At 45.1% G+C, this 13,569-nt stretch overlaps 1 protein-coding gene across 3 annotated transcripts in view; it reads right to left on the reverse strand.

Annotated features, from left to right (window-relative positions):
- Window positions 1–7,451, reverse strand: part of LOC115190190 (transcription elongation regulator 1-like protein) — a 198,076-nt gene extending 190,625 nt beyond the window's left edge. Inside the window, exons 1-4 of one of the 3 annotated variants that reach the window (XM_029748678.1) lie at window positions 6,712–7,451; window positions 4,721–5,095; window positions 2,218–2,364; window positions 824–1,049 (exon numbers count right to left, since the gene is read on the reverse strand). In XM_029748678.1, the coding sequence (XP_029604538.1) occupies window positions 824–1,049; window positions 2,218–2,364; window positions 4,721–5,041 (694 nt within the window). In that variant the 5' untranslated portion in view covers window positions 5,042–5,095; window positions 6,712–7,451. The remainder of the gene's footprint in view (window positions 1–823; window positions 1,050–2,217; window positions 2,365–4,720; window positions 5,096–6,711) is intronic. The other 2 variants (XM_029748677.1, XM_029748676.1) reach the window with 2 other exon arrangements.
- Window positions 7,452–13,569: the final 6,118 nt, after the last annotated feature.

Genomic DNA, 13,569 nt, shown 5'->3' on the forward strand with positions numbered 1-13,569 from the left:
GTTTGTTCTCCAATATTCCCACCTTTTTCAGTTTGTTTTCGTCAGATCACCAAGTGCCCTTGTCGCAGAGCAGACACCCAGCCCGAGTCCCAAATGGCACCCTGTTTCCTATATAGTGCACTACTTTTGACCAAGGTCATTTAGTTAATAGGGAATAGAGTCTCCATGCCTACCGAATATATGCTCTGAGTATCCAGAAGAAGTGCACTATATAGTAGGGAACAGGGTGCCATTTGATAGTCAACCTATATGTCAGTGTTTAGCATCACCATACTAGTTTATCTGCAGAATAAACCCCTCTGGAGTCTTCAGTCCGCTTCCGTCAGATAAGCAGGGGAACGCTTCTACCCACTGACTGGTAAACGGTTCCACTTCAGCAGCCCTGAAACCAATGTATCTGAAACCGACGTATCTGAAACCAATTGTGTTTAATGAGGTTCCTGTTCACGCATGCCTCTTCCAACCCAACTCCCTCCTACACACTCACAGATGGTACGGCTCCTCCTAAAGTTTTAACAAGTAGCGTAAAATGCAGATTGACAGTGGATGCATCCCAAAATGGACACCCTATTCCCTATGTAGTGCCATAGGGACCTGGTCAAAAGTAGTGCACTATATAGGGAATAGGGTGCCATTTGGGACACAGAGGGTGTACTGCTGCTATCTCTCCAGTCTGTTTAAAAAGAGGGGATTAAACTTTGGGATCAGAAAGTTATTAAAGATGAGGAGAACAGCTGCTAGAAGGGACTGTGGCTGAGAGGAGGCAGCGGACAGGCTTGTAAAGTATGGAGCAGGTAGCTAGGTAATACAACCAACCACTAACCTGATATACGTCTGGGTGACATGAGGAGAGAGTGGAGAGTCCTGGAGGCAGCAGGTCTGGGTGACATGAGGAGAGAGTTGAGACTCCTGGAGGCAGTAGCTGGCCTAGAAATGCTCATTGCCATTTGATTTGTCATCAACAATGGTTTTTCATGCCGCTGGAAAATTCCTATTTCCTCCGGAGTAAGCCAGGTGTTCTCCAGAGTTAGAGTGTTGTTCAAGTACGTCTAGAAACACAAGGGAGGCAGGAGTGTCAGGTACACATAGAAAAACACAGACAGAGGCAAGTTCATGTTCAGATAAACCTAGATAAACCTACAGACAGAGAGACAAGTTGTTGATCAGGTAAACAGAGAGACAAGTTGTTGATCAGGTAAACAGAGAGACAAGTTGTTGATCAGTTAAACAGAGAGACAAGTTGTTGATCAGGTAAACCTAGAGACAGAGAGACAAGTTGTTGATCAGGTAAACCTAGAGACAGAGACACGTTGTTGATCAGGTAAACCTAGAGACAGAGAGACAAGTTGTTGATCAGGTAAACCTACAAACACAGAGACAAGTTGTTGATCAGGTAAACCTAGAGACAGAGAAGCAAGAGTTTTCAGGTAAACTGGACTTTTGTGTCTGTTTATACCCTCCAAACAGATTTCCTGAGGTAGAGACACAGAGTTAAGGAAGAGTGTCTGGGAAAACCTAGAGACACAGAGAGTCACTATGTTGTTCAGGACAGCTGTTGTAAATCTTGAAACACAGAGACGACAGGCAATTCCCCAATCATGGAAAGAAAACAAGACCCTCTTCAAATTGACCTGTCCTTGACAATTGCGGGCTGGCAGGAAGCCTAGTTGTTAGAGCGTTGGACCAGTAACCGAAAGGTTGCTAGATCGAATCCCTGAGCTGACATGTGTCGTTCTGCCCCTGAACAAGGCAGTTAACCCACTGTTCCTAGGCCGTCATTGTTAATAAAAATGTGTTCTTAACTGACTTGCTTTGTTAAATGAAGGTTAAATAAAAAAAATATGTAGTGCTAACAGAGTAAACTGTCCTTAGTGATTACAGTGATAACTGTCTGTAACCATTACAATGATAACAGTTCTTAACCATTACAGTTTGAACTATCCTTGAACATTACAGTGATTACAGTGAGTCTATCTGTGACAGATACAGCAGTGATTACAGTGAGTCTGTCTGTGACAGATACAGCTGAAGTCTGAGACCCTGGATGCAGCTCAAATGGCACCCTGAGACCCTGGATGCAGCTCAAATGGCACCCTGAGACCCTGGATGCAGCTCAAATGGCACCCTATGACCTACTTGTGACCAGGGCCCATAGGACTCTATATAGGGAGTAGGGTGCCATTTGTGACTCAGACCAGGTTGTAGTGGTTTGTCTACCTTGTAGTCGGGGACCCGTTTCTCCACCCATCCTTTGCCACAGTGAGGAGGCAGCACTGAGCGGTATACATGGGGGAATACAGGGACCAGCTCCAGGTTGGCAGAAGGCTGAAATCCCAGCACGTGGTGTGGAGATGGCAGCTCCCACTGAGAGGAAATGAAACAATAGAGGACAGGAAATACACATCATTCAGGTTTAGAGATCTCATTGGATGATTCAAACTGTATTTCTGGAAGTAGCTTGAATTGCTTGTGGCCGAGGACTTTGGTGTCTTAACAAGATGCTAACAAGCACTACCTCATTAAAGAAGATAAACTAACAAGATGCTAACACGCACTACCTCATTAAAGAAGACAAACTATAACTCATAAGACTGGAACTCTAACCCATAAAAACTTCACCATTCCATTGTCATGGACGATGAACGGTAGTTGGTAGGATGGTATGGTGGACAATAAACTGTAATTGGTAGGATGGCATGGTGGACAATGAACTGTAATTGGTAGGATGGCATGGTGGACGATGAACGCTAGTTGGTAGGATGGTATAGTGGATGATGAACTGTAGTTGGTAGGATGGCATGGTGGATGATGAACTGTAGTTGGTAGGATGGCATGGTGGATGATGAACTGTAGTTGGTAGGATGGCATGGTGGATGATGAACTGTAGTTGGTAGGATGGCATGGTGGATGATGAACTGTAGTTGGTAGGATGGCATGGTGGATGATGAACTGTAGTTAGTAGGATGGCACGGTGGATGATGAACTGTAGTTGGTAGGATGGCATGGTGGATGATGAACTGTAGTTGGTAGGATGGCATGGTGGACAATGAACTGTAATAGGTAGGATGGCATGGTGGATGATGAACTGTAGTTGGTAGGATGGCATGGTGGATGAATTAAAGTCATATAGAACTAGGTAAGAGCTTGCAAACAGAACAGAACATAGTCTACTGTCTGTCACTGACAAGCATATAAAATATATATAACAACAATGCACAGCTTCATTCTGGGGCTCCTCAGAATCCTTCACGATGGAAGTGCGTAATAAAAGCGTAATTTTCCGAGCATAGAGTTATGGATCTAGTCTCCACCAATCTACTCAGTCTTAGCCATCTATCCATGGTTCCAGACAGACAAAAGACGTTGGTCTCTCTCTGTGAGATACGCTGACTCATCCCACCAACCGCCACATTAAAAATCAATCACAAGCTTCTTGTGAAAAAGCTTTGCATTGCAAAATATCACATCAAACACCTGCTGTGTCTGTTGCTGCGTTCATTCTCCTCTCCTTTCCTTTCCTCTCCTCTCCTTTCCTCTCCTCTCCTCTCCTCTTCTTTCCTCTCCTCTCCTCTTCTTTCCTCTCCTCTCCTTTCCTCTCCTCTCCTTTCCTCTCCTCTCCTTTCCTCTCCTCTTCTTTCCTCTCCTCTCCTTTCCTCTCCTCTCCTCTCCTCTCCTCTTCTTTCCTCTCCTCTCCTTTCCTCTCCTCTCCTTTCCTCTCCTCTCCTTTCCTCTCCTCTCCTTTCCTCTCCTCTCCTTTCCTCTCCTCTTCCTTTCCTCTCCTCTCCTTTCCTCTCCTCTCCTTTCCTCTCCTCTCCTTTCCTCTCCTCTCCTTTCCTCTCCTCTTCTTTCCTCTCCTCTTCTTCTCCTCCTTGCCACCAATAGTAAGTGCCTTCTACAGTATCCTCCCTATGAATGGTGGTTAACGTTGTGAAAGTCCGCTCTCCTCAGATTAAATATCACGCTGTGTTTGTCTGTGTGAGCGGGATCAGAGAACCGGGGGAAGAATGTGCTCTGATCATCAGGATGCAAAGAAGACACTAAAGCACCGCTGGTGCAATCAGAGACCCACTGCAGTCACACTACACTATAGGCCACTCAGGGCATGCATAAGGAAAATACTCTTGACATTGTGCATGGGTCAGTTTCCATGAGGAAGGACAACATCCTCTGTAGCTCAGTTGGTAGAGCGTTGTGCTTGCAATGTCAGGATTGTGGTGTTCGATTCATGGGACCACCCACGTGTTAAAAAAAAAAATTATGTGCACATGACAGGAAGTGGCTTTGAATAACAGCGTGTGCTAAATGGCTTATTTACGTTATACCAACCACCAGGGCATGGAGTTGATAAGTTCTCCCAAAAACATTTTCATTCTTCAGCAACATAGCAAAACTCCCCAGCTGAAGTGATAATGCAATCCCCTTTGAAATCTGTATGCAGATAGTAACAACACAAGGACACTGTGCTGTACGGGCCAGTTTCCATCAGGCTAACTAGACCAACCAAGGGCACGTGTGTATCCGTTCGTGCATGTCCATGCGTCCGTGCGTGCGTACATGTGTGCCTGCCTATGTGTACGAGTGCAGGTGAGTGTCTGTCTCTGTGTGTGAATTCCCCTATCAGTGTGTACATGAATGTTGTTCAGGTTTATAGCAAACACTATTTATCATTCATAATAACCATAATTCTGAAAAGATCAAGTTTTATCTGATAGCAACCTACCTGCACGTTCTGCAGGGGAAACGGACTGATGCCAGGGTTAGCTGCTGCTGTGTGTGTCGGTATCCTGGCCAGAGGCAGGAAGGGATCACAGGAAAGCTGCCAGCTGGAGACGGCTTGGAGCAACGGAGGAGGGTGGTGATGGGAGAGCAGGAATGGGTGGTGATGGTGTGGCGCGGCAACAGGGGCGGTAGTGGCACCCAGCCGGCAGAGCCCCGAGGCAGCAGCAGGACCAGGGCCAGGGAGCATCCATAGCCATGGAGAGGCATCTCTCTCTATCTGCCACAGCTGTGGCTGAGCCTTCAGTCGCCCCACAGGGATCATCCCTACATTCTAGACCACCACACAACACCTGGAAAGGCTGGGAGGGACCCTAGACTTCAGAGAGGACATTGTTTCATTATTATCAAGCAGGTTGATAAAGGATAAAGGATGGGAGACCTGGTGAGAGGCACCTGCCCATACACACACACACACACACACACACACACACACACACACACACACACACACACAGCTAGGCAGACACACACACACACACACACACACACACACACACACACACACACACACAAACAGCTAGGCAGACACACACACACACACACACACACACAAGCAGCTAGGCAGACACACAAACACACACACACACACACACACACAAGCAGCTAGGCATTGACAAGCAGCTAGACACACACACACACACACACACACACACAGCTAGGCAGACACACAAACACAAACACACACACACACAAGCAGCTAGGCATTGACAAGCAGCTAGGCAGACACACACACACACACACACACAAGCAGCTAGTCAGACACACACAAACACACACACACACACACAAGCAGCTTGGCATTGACAAGCAGCTAGGCAGACACACACACACACACACCACTCACTGGAAATACTCTACACAAGTAATTACAGCGCTTGTAGGTATTGATTTTGTGAGGTGATTTTGAGAGGTATCAGACAGTATCACTCATAACTGTACATGTAGTTAGAGGGGCAGGATGGATGAAAACAAGAAATATAAAGAAACATCATGATAAATGACTTATGACAGATGGTTTGATAAAAAGCCACGATGCAGGCAGCCCATGCACACATTCATTCCATGCACGGTCGGCGGGGCGAACGGGAGAGGGATAAAATAACAACAATTAGCAGGTGTTCTAGAATACCGTAAATGGGGTTCTATCGGGTTTTATGGAGAGCGCATTCCAGAGGCTGTTATTGAGCTGCGCTGAGAATGTGAAAAGTACGAAATCCAAAAGGTGCACTACTATAGAACACCGAGACACATTCACGTTTCAGACTATGAAAGACGCCTAATAAAGTATATATCGCGTATTTGCAACTCTGAATTTGGCCTCTCGCTTAATATTCAGGTTTTCAAACCTCTTCTTTGGGACCCTCAGACGAACTAGCTCACCTGATTCACCTATTCCAAGGGCTTGATGATTCATTGAGAAGTTAAATCAGGTATGCAAGCTGTGTAATCGTCCAAATAATTGGAACGGCTGGGGTTCACCCAGGAGACGTTTGAAAAACCCCTGGTCTAATAGACGTACTGTTTTTTTCAATAAGGAAAAATGTGATTGATTGATTCCCACATCTGTTAATTTACATATTCAACTGCAGGGATGGCTACCAAGACAACGGAGACCAGCTGGCAGCTTTATAAAATTAGCTCTACAACTTGGAGATGCATGTTGGTAAAGTCCTTGAAAATTGTGTAATCTCTCCCAAAAAATATCTGCGTTAAAATATAAATCAATAAGAACACACGGGTTTAGTTGTCTCCCTTGTTCCGCACCAGATGCACCCTGTCAACGAGAGGTAACCGATCACTCCAAATTAAATAAGAATAACAATGCGTTTAGTTTGACATTCACATATGGGAATGAATAACACAATTGAAGTTTGGATGGAAAGTTAATTTAAAAATCAGTCTTCGCATTGAATCAGATATCCTCCACCTCACCTATAATGCGTTGTAGGCTATCAATCCCTTCAGTTGTCCACTATTAACATCGGTCGTCCAGCATTTATGGATTCATTTTCCGTTGGTAATTTCAATCCAAAAAATGACTACGCTGTTTATCCTATCCAAATATCCAAAACGTGCAGCCTTGTCGCCAGGTAGGCTACAGTATAGCCAGCCTACAACGGAGGCACTGAGGACACTCGTTCGTTTATGAAGCGCAGGACATCTTCTAACGGTGACGGTTGGTCGGTGAGTGATGGTTTGTCAGAAAAGAGAGAGAGGAGTTCGAGCCCAATGGAGATCTTGTATTTGCTGTCACGGATAGTCTCTTCTCACCCTGATACCGTTTCAGCCTCTTCCCCACGGAACGTCACCCCTAACGCAACACCGCACCGCTCAGAGGCACGGCTTACTCCACTCACTTCCCCCCAATCAAGTCATAGGGGATAGGTTGGACTAGCCACAGTTTTTCCTGTTTCAGAAAACTTCCTTTAGTGCAAAACGTGAAAACATTCCTAAGCGACTGGAAAACGTCTCCAATGAGAAGTGAGAAGCCTACTGCGCACCTCTCTCGTTCTCTATCTGGCTCCGCATCATCCGGTACCACCGTGGAGTCTGGACGGCTCCTCTCTAAACAGCAGCAACCCAGTGCGCTACTGTAGCATAGTGTCCTTCCCACATCTCCTCTCGGCACCAGGGGTTTTGGATACTGTATGGCAAGTCACATGGAACACAATCTAATCACATGAATGACGCACAATCTTACCAGCATTCAGAATACATCACTGTAGCGCGTGGTAAATTGAGCCACCTGGGGGTAACCTAAACTTTGACTGAGTGTTGTTATATATTCTGCTGTTTATCAGTCATAAATATTTCGCTTAAAGGCAACATACTGTGGGAGCAGAACGCGTTATATTAAGAACAAATGATATGGGGGTGTACACATGTTTGAAGGGTGCCCCCCCCCCCCTTCCCTATCTCTTTTAGAGGGAACATTGTAACAGTTACATTCAGTCATATGTTTTGTTTGGTTTTCCGTTCCATTGTCCAAAAAAGTACAATGAGCACAACGCATTTAAGCAGCATGGCGGTGTCCACTAGTGCAGCTCAGTCTCTACAGCAGCGTTTCCCAAACTCTATTCGGGGCTCGAAGAGACCACGTACTACGGGGAACAAACCATTTCATGTGACAATGTATAGTCAACACACATGCTGAACTGCACTCAATTGCACTGAAATGTACAACAACATTATCCCACAGGCTGAATGGAAACATGCAGAGGTGTAATGACACATTTAAACGCAGCAAAAAAAGAAACGTCCTCTCACTGTCAACTGCTTTATTTTCAGCAAACTTAACATGTGTAAATATTTGTATGAACATAACAAGATTCAACAACTGAGACATAAACTGAACAAGTTCCACAGACATGTGACTAACAGACATGGAATAATAAAAAAGTAACAGCCAGTATCTGGTGTGGCCACCAGCTGCATTAAGTACTGCAGTGCATCTCCTCCTCATGGATTGCACCAGATTTGCCAGTTATTGCTGTGAGATGTTACCCCACTCTTCTACCAAGGCACCTGAAAGTTCACTGACATTTCTGGGGGGAATGGCCCTAGCCCTCACCCTCCGATCCAACAGGTCCCAGACGTGCTCAATGGGATTGAGATCCGGGCTCTTCGCTGACCATGGCAGAACACTGACATTCCTGTCTTGCAGGAAATCACGCACAGAACGAGCAGTATGGCTGGTGGCATTGTCATGCTGGAGGGTCATGTCAGGATGAGCCTGCAGGAAGGGTACCACATGAGGGAGGAGGATGTCTTCAGTCCGATGATGCTGTGACACACCGCCCCATACCATGGACCCTCCACCTCCAAATCGATCCCGCTCCAGAGTACAGGCCTCGGTGTAACGCTCATTCCTTCAATGATAAACACAAATCCAATCATCCCCCTGGTGAGACAAAACCACGACTCGTCAGTGAAGAGCACTTTTTGCCAGTCCTGTCTGGGTTTGTGCCCATAGGCTATGTTGTTTCCAGTGATGTCTGGTGAGGACCTGCCTTACAACAGGCCTACAAGCCCTCAGTCCAGCCTCTCTCAGCCTATTGCGGACAGTCCGAGCACTGATGGAGAGATTGTGCATTCCTGGTGTAACTCAGGCAGTTGTTGTTGCCATCCTGTACCTGTCCCGCAGGTGTGATGTTCGGATGTACCGATCCTGTGCAGGTGTTGTTACATGTGGTTTTCCACTGCGAGGACGATCAGCTGTCCGTCCTGTCTCCCTGTAGCGCTGTCTTAGGCATCTCACAGTACAGACATTGCAATTTATTGCCCTGGCTACATCTGCAGTCCTCATGCCTCCTTGCATCATGCCTAAGGCACATTCACGCAGATGAGCAGGAACCCTGGGCATCTTTCTTTTGGTGTTTTTCATAGTCAGTAGAAAGGCCTCTTTAGTGTCCTAAGTTTTCATAACTGTGACCTTATTTGCCTACCGTCTGTAAGCTGTTAGTGTCTTAACGACTGTTCCACAGGTGCATGTTTATTAATTGTTTATGGTTCATTGAACAAGCATGGGAAAGAGTGTTTAAACCCTTCACAATGAAGATCTGTGAAGTTATTTGGATTTTTACTAATTATCTTTGAAAGACAGGTTCCTGAAAAAGGGACGTTTCTTTTTTTTTGCTGAGTTTATAAGGTAAGAAGATTGTTAATGTATAAGAGGAGGCGTATTCAATTAGCAAATGGAGGATAAAGGGCTTTGGATCGGATAGCATACTACTCCTGCTTCATTAATATAAACATGAATTTACACTGACTGTAGCACGCTGCATTCAAAGTAGAATCTTGAGTAATTTTGACCTTGTATTCTGCATGAGTAGATTGAATAATTGATCATCGTCTCACAAAACAGGGTGATTCAAGCTGAATCTGCATGATTCTCCTGTTTCCATGCAATGTTGAAGCTTGACTGTCATGGGCGATGTGCCTCAATGGTGTCAATCGGGAGTGGTGATATAGCCGTTAGATTTTATTGGACACTTCCGTTTCATGTTTCTGTCCTTGCATTGTCCACTTGGTTTGAAAAAGTATGGCGTCTGTTTTTTTAAAGAAAAGTTGATGAGTATCAGGATAGTTGCAGATTCTGCCCCAGATAACAATGAGAAATCGGCCCAGAAGCGGCCCTCTTCCGGTTGAATCGGCCCAGAATCGGGTGTCGGACTCGGCCCAGAATCAAAATGAATGTCTGCCCAGAATCCCCCCCCCCCGGGCAGTCGGGCAGTTTCGGTCTACCGGAATTCAGCCATCTTACCAGAATCCCCCCAGAAGCGCCCGAGGCAAATTTAAATAAATGTATACAAAATTACCCGATTTAGTCATTTTAAATATTACTATTAACATTTTATACATACAAATTATACCCATCCATAAAAAAACATTTTGTGTCCGAGGAAACACCATACACCTGGTGACCATGGTGCATGCGTCTGTGCCGCCACGGGAGTCGCTACAGCTGGGACAAGGACATCCCACCCGGCCAAACCCTCTGGGAAATTTGTTCGTTGTCTCATGGGTCTACCGGTTGCGGCCGGCACGTGTCTCGAACCAGCATCTGTAGCAACGCAGTTTGCAGCAACGCAGTTTGTTTGCAGCAACGCAGTTTGCAGCAACGCAGTTTGCACAGCGATGCAGTGTCTTAGACTGCTGCGCCACTCGGGAGGCTCCAGCCACAAAGTTTTGAATGCTTATCAGTTGCCTACACAAAGTATCAAAATACTAAAATACTACACAGGACTCTTAAAGAATTTTCTTTAAATGTTAATTGTATTTTTTGATCACAGAAACAATGAGAAAATATGGAAAAATAAATAATGAAATGTTAATTATATAAAGCAGCTGGTGTAATCATCTGCCAGGGATTCGCCCCTTATCGGCCCGAGCCCCAAGTAATACATTTGGGCCAGATAATTAACTCACACCGGAATCGGCTGTGAGCCCCAAGTAATACATTTGGGCCAGATAACTCACACCGGAATCGGTCCGAGCCCCAAGTAATACATTTGGGACAGATAACTCTCACCGGAATCGGTCCGAGCCCCAAGTAATACATTTGGGCCAGATAACTCACACCGGAATCGGTCCGAGCCCCAAGTAATACATTTGGGCCAGATAACTCACACCGGAATCGGTCCGAGCATCCCAGCCATAAGTAATACTACCGAAGGCGGCCCAGACTGGTGCCACATGACGTCGGCCGAGTTTGACTCTCAGCCGAGTGCCCGGACTCTCAGCCGGAATCGGCCCAGATCTACTGTGCTAGCTGGGGCCTCAGCGGGATTCTTTCTCAATCAATACATAGAGTATTAATCATTGTATACTACTGTATCATACATAACAGTAACTATAAACTTTACTGTGTCTGTTTACAGTTAATATTGACCCTCCATCATCCGTTGGTCCTCTGTAGCTCAGTTGGTAGAGTATAGTGCTAGCAACCCCAGAGATAGTGGGTTTGATTTCCGGGACCACCTGTACGAAAAAATGAATGCATGACTCTAAGTTGCTTTGGATAAAGGTGTCTGTTAAATGGAACATATTATATGTTACAGATGAACAAGGTCAATGTAAACAACAACCTCCTAATGTACAGTAAGAGTTAATGGTGTTTCTCTGAACAGCAGAGCATTGCTGTCTCCCTGTGGCATAGGAGATTCCCATCCATCGTAATGGGGAGAGTACTATCACATTTACACATGGGCGCTGTAGACAGTCTGACCTATTGTCCAGGCTAAACACCGTTCCTTCAGGAGAACACAGGGTTAAAGCCACACTGCACTTTAAGGCTGTGTGCATTCCAAATGTCACTCTATGCCCTATATATATATATATATATATATATATATATATAATGTTGAATATATATATATATATATATATATATATATATATATATATATATATATATATATATATATATTCAACATTATAATAAATATGTACCCATTTATCTATTTACATGAAAATGTAAAGATATATATATATATATCTTTACATTTTCATGTAAATAGATAAATGGGTACATATTTATTATAATGTTGAATAATCACCTTCCGGTGGAAATTGAAAACCAAAAAAAACATTGTTTTAAGTGAAAACAGACATCGGTCTCTAGTGAAAAAAATTGATATTCACCAGCACCACAATGCCTACTCCACCCATGCTCTACCAAGGTTTTCCAGCACACAGCTTTGACCTACGGCAGCAGCTATGTTGGTATTGTACTTCAGGCTATGTGTAAGCAGGTTGATTAGGATTTAAACCTTCTCAAACAGCTTCATTCACACTCTTCAGAGGGATAATAGACTTTACAGTGTCCAACTCTATACCGATATACAGAAACAGGTTTCTAGAAATGTTTGCAAATTTATTAACAATAAAAATCTGAAATATCACATTTATATAAGTATTCTGACCCTTTACTCAGTACTTTGTTGAAGAACCTTTGGCAGCCTCAAGTCTTCTTGGGTATAATGCACAAGCTTGGGACACCTGTATTTGGGGAGTTTCTTCCATCCTTCTCTACAGATCCTCTCAAGCTCTGTCAGGATGGATGAGGAGTGTCACTGCACAGCTATTTTCAGGTCTCTCCAGAGATGTTAGATTGGGTTCATGTCCGGGCTCTGGCTGGGCCACTCAAGGACATTCAGAGACCTGTCCCGAAGCAATTCTTTTGTTGTAATGGCTGTGTGCTTGGGGTCGTTGTCCTGTTGCAAGATGAATCTTCACACCAGTCTGAGGTCCTGAGCTCTCTGGAGCAGGTTTTCATCAAGGATCTCTCTGTACTTTGCTCTGTTCATCTTTCCCTCGATCCTGACTAGTCTCCCAGTCCCTGCTGCTGAAAAACATCCCCACAGCATGATGCTGCCACCACCATGCTTCACCGTAGGGATGGTGCCAGGTTTCCTGTTGACGTGACTCTTGGCATTCAGGCTAAAGAGTTCAATCTTGGTTTCATCAGACCAGAGAATCTGGTTTCTCATGGTCTGAGAGTCCTTTAGGTGCCTTTTGGCAAACTCCAAGCAGGCTGTTATGCGTCTTTAACTGAGGAGTGGCTTCCATCTGGCCACTCTACCATAAAGGCCTGATTGGTGGAGTGCTGCAGAGATGGTTGTCCTTCTGGAAGGTTCTCCCATCTCCACAGAGAAACTCTTGAGCATCGGGTTCTTGGTTACCTCCCTGACCAAGGCCCTTCTCAGTTTGGAAGGGTGGCCAGCTCTAGGAAGAGTCTTGGTGGTTCCAAACTTCTTCCATTTAGGAATGATGGAGGCCACTGTGTTCTTGGGGACCTTCGGTGCTGCAGGACTTTTTTTGTACCGTTCCCCAGATCTGTGCCTTGACACAATCCTGTCTCGGAGCTCTACGGACAATTCCTTCAACCTCATGGCTTGGTTTTTGCTCTGACATGCACTGTCAACTGTGGGACCTTATATAGACGGGTGTGTGCCTTTTCAAATAATGTCCAATTGGAACTAAGGGACCTAGCCCAAACCATGATAAACAGCCCCAGACCATTATTCCTCCTCCACCAAACTTTACAGTTGGCACTATGCATTCAGTAATTAAACTTTCTCCTGGAATTCCCCAAACCCAGATTCATCCATCAGACTACCAGATGGTGAAGCAGAATTAATCACTATAGATAACATGTTTCCACTGCTCCAGAATCTCGTTCTGTGAGCTTGTGTGGCCTACCACTTCGCAGCTCTGCCATTGTTGCTCAGCCGTTGTTGCTCCTCAATGTTTCCAGTTCCACAATAGCAGCACTTACAGTTGACTGGG

This window comes from Salmo trutta, unplaced genomic scaffold, assembly GCF_901001165.1.
Source record: "Salmo trutta unplaced genomic scaffold, fSalTru1.1, whole genome shotgun sequence".
NCBI classification, from domain to species: Eukaryota; Metazoa; Chordata; class Actinopteri; order Salmoniformes; family Salmonidae; genus Salmo; species Salmo trutta.